The sequence below is a fragment of the Erinaceus europaeus genome, chromosome 16 (assembly GCF_950295315.1).
Source record: "Erinaceus europaeus chromosome 16, mEriEur2.1, whole genome shotgun sequence".
Taxonomy (NCBI): Eukaryota; Metazoa; Chordata; class Mammalia; order Eulipotyphla; family Erinaceidae; genus Erinaceus; species Erinaceus europaeus.
In genome coordinates this window covers 42,521,297-42,536,098 of record NC_080177.1, presented here as the reverse complement: position 1 = coordinate 42,536,098, position 14,802 = coordinate 42,521,297, and the positions used below count along the sequence as shown (strand labels likewise).

The 14,802-nt window shown below is 40.8% G+C and overlaps 2 protein-coding genes across 5 annotated transcripts in view; both read left to right on the top strand.

The window, feature by feature from the left end:
• Positions 1-11,283, top strand: part of PSMC6 (proteasome 26S subunit, ATPase 6) — a 34,058-nt gene extending 22,775 nt beyond the window's left edge. Inside the window, exons 11-14 of one of the 2 annotated variants that reach the window (XM_060174961.1) lie at positions 2,526-2,646; positions 2,742-2,822; positions 6,505-6,576; positions 10,794-11,283. In XM_060174961.1, coding sequence (XP_060030944.1) covers positions 2,526-2,646; positions 2,742-2,822; positions 6,505-6,576; positions 10,794-10,912 — 393 coding nt within the window. In that variant the 3' untranslated portion in view covers positions 10,913-11,283. The remainder of the gene's footprint in view (positions 1-2,525; positions 2,647-2,741; positions 2,823-6,504; positions 6,577-10,793) is intronic. The other variant, XM_060174962.1, reaches the window with a different exon arrangement.
• Positions 11,284-13,950: 2,667 nt separating this feature from the next.
• The window catches only part of STYX (serine/threonine/tyrosine interacting protein), a 61,481-nt gene continuing 60,629 nt past the window's right edge, over positions 13,951-14,802 (top strand). For all 3 annotated transcript variants that reach the window (XM_060174952.1, XM_007535520.3, XM_060174953.1), the window contains exon 1: positions 13,951-14,325. In XM_060174952.1, the coding sequence (XP_060030935.1) occupies positions 14,269-14,325 (57 nt within the window). In that variant the 5' untranslated portion in view covers positions 13,951-14,268. The remainder of the gene's footprint in view (positions 14,326-14,802) is intronic.

The window sequence follows — 14,802 nt, the reverse complement described above, 5'->3', positions numbered from 1 at the left end:
TGGGAATATCTAAAAATATCTAAATATCTAAAAAAGGTTTTAGATATTTTTAATACCTAAAAATCCTATTTTGTACAGAGTAGTTGTACTTTTCTATGAACAGATCAGCCATTTAGATATTAAAGCTATATGTTACCTTTTTATATTGTAAATATGATTTTTTTCCCCTTCAGTAGTAAAATTAGAAGGCGAAAGGAGAGATAGAGAGGAGATAGCTGTAGCACTGCTCTACTACTTGTGAAGCTCTCTGCAATTTGGGTGTGGGCTTGGCTTGAACCTGGCTCTTTGAGCAAGATAAGAGTTTGTGCTTTACCAGGTATGCCACCATCCAACCCCAATCTTGTGGTATTTTAGTAAAGCACTTTATGAGTGACATAGTAAGTCTGGTGACAGTAAATAAATTATAATTGCCTTTATTAAGCTGCTCTAAAAGTCATTAATAATATCCTGTTTCTGAGAATGATACAAAAAAATTGTTTTGCCTATTGATTAATGATGGGACATAGGAATGTATATATAATCATTGTTCACTTCCCCTTCCCACTCTCCAGAGTCTCTAAAAGTGATGGCAAAAATCCCAAAAACATTTCTTAAAACTATAATTATTGGATAGAGACAGCCAGAATTTTAGAGGGACGGGGAAATAGGGAGACAGAGACATCTGCAGCAGATGGGAGCTGGAGGATTGAACTGAGGTCCTGGAACACTGCAACATGTGTGCTTAACCAAGTGTGCCACCACCCCGCCCCCCAAATACATTTTTTTAAATTTGGATTTCTGCAAATAGAAAGTACATGGCAGTGGTCCGGGAAGTGGTGCAATGGTAAAGCTTTGAACTCTCAAGCATGAGGTCCTGAGTTTGATCCCCGGCAGCACATGTGCCAGAGTCATGTCTGGTTCTTTCTCTCTCCTCCTATCTTTCTCATAAATAAATAAAAAAATCTGAAGGGAAAAAAAAGAAAAGAAAGTACATGACAAAAGTAATAATACAGTGTTAAAGTTTCCCCCCCTCAAGGGCCCTTGAAAATCTTCATGAATTATACTGGTTTTCTCAGTCTTTTAAAATCAATTACTGAGTTTCTTAGAAATCTTTAAAAAAAATTAAAGATTTAAAAAAATTTATTGTATAGAAACAACCAGAAATTGAGAGGAAAGGGTGATAGAAAGGGAGAGAAACCTGCAGCCCTGCTTCACCACTCGCAAAGCTTTCCCCCTGCAGGTGGGGACCAGGGCCTTGAACCTGAGTCCTTACATAATGTAATGTTAGTGCTTAACCAGGTGTGCCACCACCTGGCCCTGAGGATTTTTTAAATTATATTTATTTATTTATTGGATAGAGACAGCTAGAAATCAAGTGGAAGGGGAGATAGAGACCTGGAACTCTACTTAACCACTTGTGAAGCTTCCCGCCTGAAAGTGGGGACCAGGGGCTTGAATCCTGGACCTTGCACACTGTACTATGTGCACTTAACCAGGTGAGCCACCACCTGGTCCCCTTAAATTGAGGATTTTAAAACAATACATTTTTATAACTGATATGTTCTCAGCTACCACATTTTGGGAAAGAAATAGACATTGTCAGGGTAGTTATATTTAATTAAGTTAGGTTGTTAAACATAGTAAGAAAACTTCAGTAGTCCTGAAAGTGGTGCAGTGGATAAAGCTTTGTACCCTCAAGTATGAGGTCCTGGCAGCATATGTACCAGAGTGATGTCTGGTTCTTTTTCTCTCTCCTCCTGTCTTTCTTATTAATAAATAAATAAATATCTTTTTTTAAAAAAGAAAAAACTTGAGAAATTAAAAAATATTTAGTGTCTCAGTATTGCTACATGTAACAATTATTTGAAAAGCTATGGTATGGACTTGCTATCAACTTTATAGGAAAGTCCTGTTTTTATCCTAATGTAAACTATGTATCTGGCAAGCATTCAGCATTTTATTTTATTGCCACCTGGGTTAGTTGAGGCTCCTTGCCACTTTTTTTCTTTATTTGATAGGATAGAGATTGAGAGGGGAGGAGGAGACAGAAAGATAGACATCTGCAGACCTGCTTCACCACTCGTGAAGCTTTACCCCTGCAGGTGGGTCCTTTCGCATGACAACATGTGCCACTGCCCAGTTCCCACGTTCAACACTTTTTACTTTACATTTTGTTATTAGATGTATGTTTAAAGTAATTGCATGAAAAAATTGAACATTGGAAATCAGATCACATAGTTTATTTCTTGACTAGTGGAAGCCTTTAGACTTATTAGAATGACTTGGTAACTATACAATGGTACATATTGATAATTAAATAATCTGTCTTGGAACTTTAAAGATGAAAAGTATATTTCTTATGTAAGGGGGGAAAAAACAGTGATCATTATGAATATCATATCCTTACCTGACAATTGACTAGCTATCATTGAATGCCTGTGACTGACAACCATTTCATGGTATTGGGCATATAAAAAGCCTCTACTTTGTATTTTTTGATGGTTGGGATGTATTATAAAATCTTTTATTTGCAAACAAATTCTTAGTTACTGAATCAAATGGATGGATTCGATACTCTACATAGAGTTAAAATGATCATGGCTACAAACAGACCAGATACACTGGATCCTGCTTTGCTTCGTCCAGGAAGATTAGATAGAAAAATACGTGAGTTATGGGTCCATTTCCCTTCCTTTATCCTCTCCTAACCCCTATTTTATTTTTAAAACCCAAAAACTTACAAAAACTTTTCTTATTTTCAGATATTGATTTACCAAATGAACAAGCAAGATTAGATATATTGAAAATCCATGCTGGTCCCATAACAAAGCATGGTGAAATAGGTAAGGAAATAATATATTTTACATGTGCTTATATTTAATAAATGAAGCAGAATGCTGTTGATATCACTTGTAGTCTATTTTTATTTTTAAGTGTAAATTCAGGGCCTCATGCATGCATGTTACCAGTACACTCTTCCTTGGCCCAATCTAAATGATAAGGTTATAGCAATAAACAAAACACGAAGAAATCTTGTCTTTATAGAACTTAGATTCCTATCAGGAAAGACAAATAGAATATTAGATGGTGATAAGTGCAATGGACAACAAACAAGAAAGGGAAATAACACTAGTCATCTTGTGTAATCATTATGCTGTCTCTCTCTCAAGCATTGTGTTTTGTTTGTTTGTTTGTTTGTTTTTACCAGAGCACTGTTCAACTCTGGTTTATGGTGATGCAGGAAATTGAACCTGGGACTGTGGAGCCTTAGGCATGACAGTCTGTTTGCATAACCATTATGCTATCTACCCCCCACAAACTCCAGTGTGTATATATATATTTTTTTTTTCTGTTTTTATTTATTGATTGGGTAGAGTCAGAAATTGAGAGGGAAGGGGAAGATAGAGGAGAGAGACAGAAACATCTGCAGCCCTGCTTCACCATTCATGAAGCTTTTTCCCTGTAGGTGGGGACGGGTGGCTCAAACCTGGGTCCTTGTGCATTGTAACGTGCACTGAATCAGGTGTGCCACCACCTGGTCCCTTGCCCCAATGTATTTTTTAATTAATTTTGTAAAATTAATTTTGGATAGAAACAGAAGTTGAGGGGCGGGCAGGGGAAGATAGAAAGGAAAAGAGATAGAGACACCTGCAACACTGCTTCACCACTTAGGAAGCTTCCTTCCTGTAGGTAGGGGCCAAGGCCTGCAGTGTCTTAAAATAATGTGATTCTAGATAGACTTTGGAGACAGGTGTTTGGACATTGCTCATTAATTTTACATGAGTTAAAGATTAGGGCCTGCGGGAGTCAGGCAGTAGCACAGCGGGTAAAGTGCATATGGCGCAAAGTGCAAGGACTGTAAGGATCCTGGTTTGAGCCCCTGCCTCCCCACCTACAGGGGAGTCTGCCTCCCCACCTACAGGGGAGTCGCTTCACAAGCGGTGAAGCACTTCTGCAGGTGTCTATCTTTCTCTCCCCCTGCCTTCCCCTCCTCTCTCCCATTTCTCTCTGTCCTACCCAACAATGACGACATCAATAACAACTACAAAAAAAAGATTAGGACCGGGAATTAGGTGGTAGTGCAACGGGTTAAGTGCACGGACTGGCATAAGGATCCCGGTTTGAGCCCCCAGCTCCCCACCTGCAGGGAAGTTGCTTCACAAGCAGTGAGGCAAGTCTGCAGGTGTCTGTCTTTCTTTCCCCCTCTCTGTCCTCCCCTCCTCTCTCCATTTCTCTCTGTTCTATCCAACAACGACATCAATAACAATGATAATAATAATAACCACAACAGCGATAAAAAATTAGATTTAAAAAGAAAATGGGAAATTTTATGCCGGATATATTGATATGGCAATTAGTTAATAGTAAAACTTTTGATGTGAATAATTGGGATACTCTGTGCTGGAGATAAATGTGTGTGTCAGCATAAAAATAGCATTTAAAGGGAGTCGGGTGGTAGCGCAGTGGGTTAAGCAAAGCGCAAGGACTGGCTCAAGGATTCCAGTTCGAGCCCCCGGCTCCCCACCTGCAAGGGAGTGAAGCAAGTGGTGAAGCAGGTCTACAGGTGTCTGTCTTTCCCTCCCCCTCTCTGTCTTCTCTTCATTTCTCTGTCCTATGCAACAACAACGACATCAGTAACAACAATAACTACACAATAAAACAAGGGCAACAAAAGGGAATAAATAAATATTTAAAAACTAACATTTAAAGTCCTGAGAATACATGATGATGAATGTGAATAGAGATGTTAATTTCAGGTGGGGGAATGCAAAGAGACTGACTGTCATGCTTGAGGCTCCAAAATACTAGGTTCAATCCCCCACACCACCATAAACCAAAGCAGTGTTTTGGTATTAAACAAACAAACAAAAAAAAAATCAGTTAATTCTGACATAAAGAAGTTCAGATAGGAGCTGAGGAGACCGCATAATGGTTTTGCAAAAAGACTTTCATGCCTGAGGCACCAAAGGTTCCAGATTCAATCCCCAGCATCACCATAAGCTGGTCTCTTTCTGTATAGATCTTTTTTTTTGTTTGTTTATTTTATTTTTGAGAGACAAACACCAGCACACTGCCCTGCTCTGGCTTATGGTGGTGGGGGATTGAACCTGGGACTTTGGAGCCTTAGGCATAAGTTGACTTTTTCATATATAGAGAGAGGAAAAGATATTATAGCTTCAAACTTCTCCCAGTGCAGTGGGGTCTGTGCTTGAAACTGGGTTGCATTCACAGTGATGCAGGCACCTCCTAGATGGGCTCTAATTCTGCCATCTTTACTTGACAGCAGAGGAAAATGGAATTTATTTATGCATTCCTGGGGATTGAATTTAGGACTTCATGATTGAGGGTCCAACATTCCCATCAACTGTACTGTCTCCTGAGGAGCTACATGCATGTTTGTTTTTTTTTCCTTTCTTTTTCTACATTAGCAAGCAAGCTTTAATCCGTAAGTCTAAATAAACTTTGTGCCACAATATTACTTTTAGGGTGCTTCTTGATAAACTATCAAATCATACCAATTACTGCTTTGGGCTATACCATACAAACTACATTCTCCAATGGAAGATTTGCAGTTCTTACAATGGGAACAGTAAAAGAAACATGATTTATCTTTCTTCTCTTGGTGGGGCTGGGGAGAGAGAAGGGAGAGAAAGACATCTGCAGCACTGCTTCACCATTCATGAAGTTCACCCCCAGTAAGTGTGACGAGAGACTAAGCAATTGTGCATGGTAACATGTATGCCACCAGCCAGTCCCCATGTATATCACTGTTTGTGAATGAATTTCATTATTGTGGTTGATTTGAAATATTCTAGGCTTGTTTAAGTGTTTGTTTATATTTCCAGAAAAAGTGTCTTAACTTGATAACTGAAGTTCATATGTTTATAATGGTTTAAAAAAAGAAAGAAACAGATTAAGGTAACCTAAGGAGGTACCTCTGAACTTGGAATCAGGAGGTCCTGAGTTCCACTCCCAATATCTTATGTACCCAAGTAGCTCTCTCCTTTATCTGGTGTTAATAATAAATGAAATCTAGGAAGTCGGCGGTAGCGCAGCGGGTTAAGAGCAAGTGGTGCAAAGCGCAAGGACCCATGCCCGTGTAAGGATCCCAGTTTGAGCCCCTGGCTCCCCACCTGCAGGGGAGTCGCTTCACAGGCAGTGAAGCAGGTCTGCAGGTGACTTTCTCTCCCCCTCTCTGTCTTCCCCTCCTCTCTCCATTTCTCTCTGTCCTATCTAACAAAGATGACATCAACAACAACAACAACAATAATAACTACAACAATAATGAAAAACAACAAGGGCAACCAAAAGGGAAAATAGATAAATATTAAAAAAAAAAAAAAATCTAAGAAAGAGAAAAAGGTAAGGAGAAAGGGAAGTAAAATAAGTAAATAAAATGCTTTTGGACCTTAATAATGTTTTCTGGTGTTTAAATTTCAGAGGTGTCTTTTCTTAGTGCTGATTTATTTAAACAGAAATAAGAAGGTGTGTCTATGTAAGTTGTCTTTGCTAATTTCTAAACAGATTATGAAGCAATTGTGAAGCTTTCTGATGGCTTTAATGGAGCAGACCTGAGAAATGTTTGTACTGAAGCAGGTAAGAATATAAAGAGTTGTTTTTGTTTGTTTTCCTATTGATCTTGATTTTTTTTTTCTAGATTGCTAAAAATGTGTTTAGGTTTGTCCAAAAATAGAATCTGAGCTTTACAAGGCTTTGATGTTTGTTTGTTTGTTTTAAGAGAAAATAGGGAAAGTAAAATGGAAAGAAAACAATTATAAGGGTGTAGCATTATTTACTTATTTTATTTATTTATTTATTTATTTATGAGACCTCAGAGAAACAGAATGTCAGCTGAAAGATGGGAAACAGCATTTATCAGCTGTGTGTCAGACTGGACCACCACTAGAAAAAGGATGACTTTTTAAATATTTATTTATTTATTTCTTTTTTGTTGCCCTTGTTGTTTCCATTGTTGTTGTAGCTATTATTGTTGTTGATGTCGTTGTTGTTCGATAGGACAGAGAGAAATGGAGAGAGGAGGGGAAGACAGAGAGGGGGGAGAGAAAGACAGACACCTGCAGACCTGCTTCACCACTTGTGAAGCGACTCCCCTGCAGGTGGGGAGCCGGGGGCTCGAACCAGGATCCTTGAGCCAGTCCCTGCGCTTTGCACCACGTGCGCTTAACCTGCTGCGCTACCACCCGACTCCCAGGATGACTTTTTTAGTACTAATCTGTCAGCAAAAAACTTTTGAGAGATTGTGTTGTGAATTTTGTCAGCATTGCAGCTTGTGTTAAATATAGTGCGTAAATTTTTTTTTTTGGTTTTGTTTTTTTGTTTTGTTTTGTTTGGTCATTGCTCCAGGAGGAGTTAACAGATAAAAAGACCAAGATAGGAAGTAGTAGTGAGGGGAAAAGACACCATTGTACCGAAGCTCCACTTCAGTGTGATGAGTGCTGGACTCAAACCTGGGTAGGGTGCATCACAAGGGAGGAATCCTCCAAAGTGAGCTTACTTGCTAGTCTGTGTGATAATTTTTAAATATAATTTTATTTGAATTGTATGATTCTAGTTTTATTTCTGGCATCAAGTGACTTTAAAATCCTGTGTATTTATAATTACTTAGTATTTGTCCCCCACACTAAATCTCACAACTGCATTTTTTTTCTCTTTTTAAAAATTTTCATTTATTTGCTTATATATATGTATTTTATTATTTATAAAAAGGAAACATTGACAAAAACATGGGATAAGAGGGGTACAACTCCACACAACTACCACCACCAGAACTCCGTATCCCATCCCCTCCCCTGATAGCTTTCCTGTTCTTTAACCCTCTGGGAGTATGGACCCAAGCTCATTGTGGGATGCAGAAGGTGGAAGGTCTGGCTTCTGTAATTGCTTCCCCACTGAACATGGGCATTGACACATTGATCCATAGTCCCAGCCTGCCTCTACTCTAGTGGGGTGGGACTCTGAGGAAGTGGAGCTCCAGGACACATTGGTGGGGGTTGTCTGTCCAGGGAAATCTGGTCGGCATCCTGCTAGCATCTGGAACCTAGTGGCTGAAGAGAGTTAACATACAAAGCCAAACAAATTGTTGAACAGTCATGAACCTAAAGGCTGGAATAGTACAGATGAAGAGTTGGGGGGTCCTCTACTTTATAGATAGGCATGTTTTAGTTATATTCCAAAGGGCCTGTGGCTATACAAGTGTTTTTTTTTTTCCCAAGCCTGAAATCTGATACACAGGTGGATCCAAGTTATTGTCTGGGGAGATGATGTCATGCCTGGAAAAGGTCCAGAAAGCTGGATCAGGGAACAATATTTATACACTATGGGAAAGGTGTATAAATATTGTTGACTATAAACTCTTATCAATTTGATCTGATCTGGGGCCCATATTCATCTTAGGAGCCTATGTGACCTCTGCATCCCTGTAGATTTGAGCTCACATTCTGTGGTCATGAGCAGGAACATTCCCAGCTGCCCCAATATCAGGACCCATCTTCCTTGAGTGTAGCATAGAGTATGTTGTCCATCCTCCCTTCGGAGGATGGAACATTTTTCTACTGTTGTTGATCCAATTTGAGGGCAAGGTCCTATGGGGGACCCACAGAGGGGTCTATTTTGTTGTTCCTTGCTTATTTATATTTTAATGAGATAGAAATACAGAGAGAAAGACCAGAGCACTGTTCAGCTCTGGCTAATGGTGCTGGGGATTGAACCTGGGACCTCAGAGCCTCAGGCATGAAAGTTATTTGCATCCCCATTATGCTGTTTCTCCAGTACTCCCCTTTTCTTTCTTTCTTTTTTTTAAAAAATATTTATTCCCTTTTGTTACCCTTGTTTTATTCTTGTAGTTATTATTGTTGTTATTGATGTTGTTGTTGGATAGGACAGAGAGAAATGGAGACAGGAGGGGAAGACAGAGAGGAGGAGAGAAAGACACCTGCAGACCTGCTTCACCATTTGTAAAGCAACTCCCCTCAGGTGGGGAGCGGGAGGCTTGAACTGGGATCCTTACACCAGTCCGTGTGCTTTGCGCCACCTGTGCTTAACCCGCTGTGCTACTGCAGACTCCTATTTTTCTTTTTTTCAGAGTACTGCTCTGGATTATGGTGTTACTGGAGGATTGCATCTAGGGACCATTTTTATAACCATTATTCTATCTCTCCAGACCCCAAATTATTTTTTTAAATTTCTTTATTGGGGAATTAATATTTTACATTCAACAGTAAATACAATACATAACATGCATAACATTTCTCAGTTTTCCATATAACAATACAACCCCCACTAGGTCCTTTTTGGACCTGTATTCTCCCCCTCACCCACCTGAGTCTTACTTTGCAAATTAATTTTTTTTTAATTTAAAAAAAAAATATTTTATTTATTTATTCCCTTTTGTTGCCCTTGTTGTTTTATTGTTGTAGTTATTATTGTTGTTGTCATCGTTGTTGGATAGGACAGAGAGAAATGGAGAGAGGAGGGGGAGAGAAAGATAGACACCTGCAGACCTGCTTCACCGCCTGTGAAGCGACTCCCCTGCAGGTGGGGAGCCGGGGTTCGAACCAGGATCCTTATGCCGGTCCTTGTGCTTTGTGCCACCTGCGCTTAACCCGCTGCGCTACAGCCCGACTCCCGCAAATTAATTTTTTTAATTGCTTCCAGAGTTATCACTGGAGCTCTGTGTTTGCAGGACAAATCCACTTTCCCAGTTGTCATCCTCCCTCCTCCTTTTTTCTTTTATTTGATTGGACAGAGAAAAATTGAGATGGGAGAGAAAGTAGGGGGAGGAGGGGGGAAAAGAAACATAAAGTACTTGCTTCACTGCAACACTGGAGGAATTTCCTCTAGTGCCACTGCATCTTCTGTGTAGTGCCAGAGTTTGAACCTATGTTGTATGCATGGCAAGGCATACATCTTTATTAGTGAGCTATCTCTCCAACTGTCTAAATAGTTTTATATTAACTTTCATAGGTTGCATATGAACAGTTTTCGTCAGCCTTATTTGAACATGTGTTACAAATTAAGCTCTGTTTAATGAAACTGCTCAGGCAAGCCTTCTCTGTAGGAGTGTCTTCATAGTATATTTTAAGTAGGCTTCTAGAATAGGTTTGAATCCTAAAAGCTCAAAGACACACCCACCATGCACTGCACCAGAAGAAGCTTCATGAACAGTTGTGTGGAGGGCAGGGGTAGATAGCATAATGGTTATGCAAACAGACTGTTAACACTGAGGCTCCAAAGTCCCAGATTCAGTCCCCTTCTCCACCATAAGCCAGGAGACAGCATAATGATTATTCAAAGAGAAATTTAAGCCTGAGACTCTTGACACCCCAGCTTCAATCTTCATACCACTATATACCAGAGCTGAGCAGTGTTTTCACTGAAAAAATAAAAGATTATCAGGCAGGAGTCATGTGATTGCACAGATACAGAATTCTGATGCCAAAAATAAGTAAAATCCTGTTGAAATATAATTAGCAAATAATATTGTGTAACTTAAGTCTACTAAATATTCAACACTGCAAATATTTACAGTTCTACGGTCTACTGTCTTAGCAGCTTCCAAATACTTTATACTGGATCAGTAACTATAGTACAGTAACCAGGCTTATTTATATTTATATCCTTAGGACTTATTTATATTAAAACTGAAAGTTTCATTAAGGGCAACAAAAGGGAATAAATAAATAAAATGAATATTAAAAAAAACAAAACTGAAAGTTGTATCTTTTGATCATGCCCACCCATTTTTCTCACTACAAATCACATATTAATAATCATATTTGTTTTATTTTCCATAGGCATGTTTGCAATTCGAGCTGATCATGACTTTGTAGTACAGGAAGACTTTATGAAAGCAGTCAGAAAAGTGGCTGATTCCAAGAAGCTAGAGTCTAAATTGGACTACAAACCTGTGTAATTTACTGTAAGGATTTTGATGGATGCATGACAGATATTGGCTTAATATTAAAATAAAGTTAAGGAAAATAATGTGTGTATTGGCAGTGATCTCATTAACAGTGTATTAGGAAAATATATATATGAATAACATAATTAATAATTCAGTAATTCTACTTTTAAGGTTGGTACAGAGGAGATTTGTACGTTAGTGTTGCACTTATTGAGGCAGAAATTATAAAAGTATGTTGAAACTTTTCCTATTTGCTGTGTGAGGATTTTGTAAAACATTGAAAGTGATTTGAGATAGTAGTTCAAGGAGCATTTCTTCTTATGACTTATTTTATATCATTTGTTTTCCTCATCCTAAATAAATGAATAAAATCTCTTTGATTCAGTTCTACTATATATTTTCTTATCTTCTGAAAAAAATATATTTGTTATGTTTTTTTTTTTTTTTTTTGGATGGGGGATTCTTTTTTTTTTTTTTTTTCCTCACCAGGGTTTTCACTCGGACTTCTTAACATACAAAATAACAAGGCTTCTTCCTAATTGGTTTTCACTTATTTATTATTGGCTAGAGACAGAGAAATTGATGGGGGGACATAGAAAGGGAAAGAGACAGAGACCTGCAGCCCTGTTTCACCACTCGTGAAGCTTCCTCCTGCAGTTGGGGACCAAGAGCTTGAACATGGGTCCTTGTGTACTGTAATGTGTATGCTTAACCAGGTATGCCATCACCTGTCCACACTTTTTTTTTTTTTTTTTTCACACCAGAGCTCTATCTTGTGGTGATGGGGATTGAATCTGGAACCTTTGGTGCCTGAAGCACCAAAGATTTTTACATAATCATTATGCTGTCTCCCCAGCCCCTTTTAATTTTGGATAGAGAATGAGAATAATTTACTCACAGATGTACTATTCACAATAGTCAAAGAACCAGCCTCAATTCCCATAGAAAGAGAACTGGACAAAGAAAAATTAGGGGTGTTGGGGGCAAGTGGCAAGTGATGGCTGGCACACCCAGCTGAGTGCACATGTTCCAATGTGCAAGGATCCACTGATAGGCATTTTTTTCTCGTCCTCAATTTCCCTCAATTTCTGGCTGTTTCTATCTGAAAAAAAAATTTTTTTTTAAAGGGAAGAATTGGGAAGGTATCGGAACTTTGATGGTGAGTATGGTAAATTGTACATACACTTGTGTGAAACTACCCCTGAAATTTTATAATTTAGTAAAACAAAAATAATGCCAACAGTGTTCATAAAAGCATCTTGTTAAATGTAACATTTGTATGTATATTTCCTCTATACACACACAAATTTTTCTTTTTAAAAAAAAAAAACTATTTTACCAGAGCACTGCTCAGCTCTGGCTTACGGTGGTGCAGGGGACTGAACCTGGGCTTTGGAGCCTCAGGTGTGAGAGTCTTTTTGCATAACCATTATGCTATCTACCCTGCCCACAATTTTTTTTTCTTAAGATTTAAATATTTAGTTTTACCAAAGTTCTGCTCAGCTCTTGAGTATAGCGCTGGGAGTGCGATGGGGGGTGGGGTTTGAATCTAGGACTTCGGAGCCTCAGGCATGAGAGTCTCTTTGGATAGAACCATTATACCATCTATCCTGCCCCTGAAAGTCATAACCACTATGGGCTATCTCCCCAATCCATCTTGCCTTTTTAATTTTGATGTTAACTATTTTTTCTTATATTATAGATTTGAACTTTTGTATTTATTTTACCAAAGCATTGGTTTATGGTGGAGGTGGTGAGAGTAGTTTTTTAAAATTTTTGACTATTTGTGAAATAGGTATTTTAAAAGAAAAGAAAGGCATTTCCTTATGCACAAAAAAAGTACCACATACCTTAAATTTTACTAACACTACAATTCTGGATCTGAGGACTTAAACCTTTTTTTTTTTTTTTTTTTTAAAGATTTTATTTATTAATGAGGAAGACAGGAAGAGAGAGAAAGAACCAGAGACATCACTCTGGCACATGTGCTGCCGGGGATCAAACTCGGGTCCTCATGCTTGAGGGTCCAAAGCTTTACCATCGCACCACCTCCCGGACCACTTAAACCTTTTTTTTAAGGTACTAGAAGTGAGGGGGCGAGGTGGTGGCACACCAAGTTGAGCTCACACATCAAACAAAAGGGGTTAGAACCCCTGCTCCCCACTTGGAGGAGGGAAGCTTCAAGAGAGGTGAAACAGGTCTGCAGAGCTTTTTCTCCCCTACCCTCTCAATTTTTTCATCATATCAAATAAAGAAAAAAATAAAGGAAAAACGTGGCTACTGGGAAGGTAGATTCATAATAGTGCTGGCACTGAATCTCACTGATAACCCTGGTGGGGGAAAAATGTTAGTATACTTAGAATAAATGAGAGAACTTTCTTGAGTATTATATACAACAGTCCTTTTTTTAAAATTTATTCATTCCCTTTTGTTGCCCTTGTTTTATTGTATTCTTGTCATCGTTGTTGGATAGGACATAGAGAAATGGAGAGAGGGGGAGAGAAAGACACCTGCAGACCTGCTTCACCACCTGTGAAGCGAGTCACTCCCCTGCAGGTGGGGAGCAGGGGGCTGGAACCGGGGTCGTTATGCAGGTCCTTGAGCTCTGTGCTACCTGCGCTTAACCTGCTTTGCTACCCTCCGATTCCCTTCTCCCTGGTGAGCTATTTTTACTAGTTCTGTAAAATTTGAAAGTTGAGCCAAAATATTGAGTCACTACAAGATTCTAAGAGGGAAGAAACTTTTCCTATCAGGTGCCAGTTTCTCGTGGGTAGGAACATGTTTTGCCCTCATACCTAGGAAGGGATTTGCGCAGCATCCACTAGTTTGGACCGTCTCACAGCCTTTCTCAGGACATAAAGGGTCGGCTCTCCAGACACCGCCCACCTCCTCCGCACCCCTTCAGTCCCGACTAGTCTCCGAAGCCCCGCCCCCTCGCGCCTGCGCTCTGGTGAAGGGGCGGGAAGGCGATGCGCTGACACCTGGCGGCCGCGAGGGGCGGGCCGAAGGCGAGCGTGGGCTGCGATTGGCTGGCGCGGCGTGGGGCAGGCGGTAGAAGGAGAGGCGGTTGTGAGGCTCGTGGTGGTGCCGGAGGCTGGGAGGCCCTAGGGGCGCGGAGACTATCGGGGAAGGGGGAGGGAAGACAGCAGCATGGCGGCCGGGTACGAGCCGCCCAACCCTCCCCTTCATCACTGTCGCCGCGGCCGCGGCCGGGGTCGCTGGGACCCTTCGGTCTGTGTGTGTGAATTGTAAGCCCGCCGCCCGTCCGTCTGTCCTCTGGCCCTTCTCCCTCACCGCCACTGCCTGCCCGAGGGTCGGGACGGCCGGATCTCTCCTACCAACCCACCAGCGCACGGTTCGGGGCCATGGAGGACGTGAAGCTGGAGTTCCCCTCCCTCCCGCAGTGCAAAGAAGACGCCGAGGTGAGTCGGCTCGCTGACCGCCACACACAGGCCTCCGTAGCGGCTCTTCGGCCGAGGGGCTACCCCGGCCCCTGCCGTCGGAGCCTCAGCTCGGCAGCCGCCCAGCTCCCTCCCGCGGGCGGCCCGGAAGCTCGGGGCGGAGCCTCTGCGGCTCCGGGGCGCCGGTCCCACCCTGCCCGGCGCTCTTCCTCCTCCGGCCCGGCCGGGGGGCTGCGGCGCACTCCCAACCGGAAGAGGTCTGCGGAAATCTGCGTCTAGATTTACTTGAACTTTGAGCCCTCCTTAAAAAACAAAATTAAAAAATCGTCGCAGTAGTAGCGAACTAACGTTTGAAAAATTTTTTAAATTTATTTATAAAAAGGAAACACTGACAAAAACGATAGGACGTTTGAAATCCTAATTTGAGAGAGAGCTTTGGTGGCGAGCATTCACTCCCGGGCCCCAAGGGCCCAGGTGTAGAATTAGACCCGGGCCTGC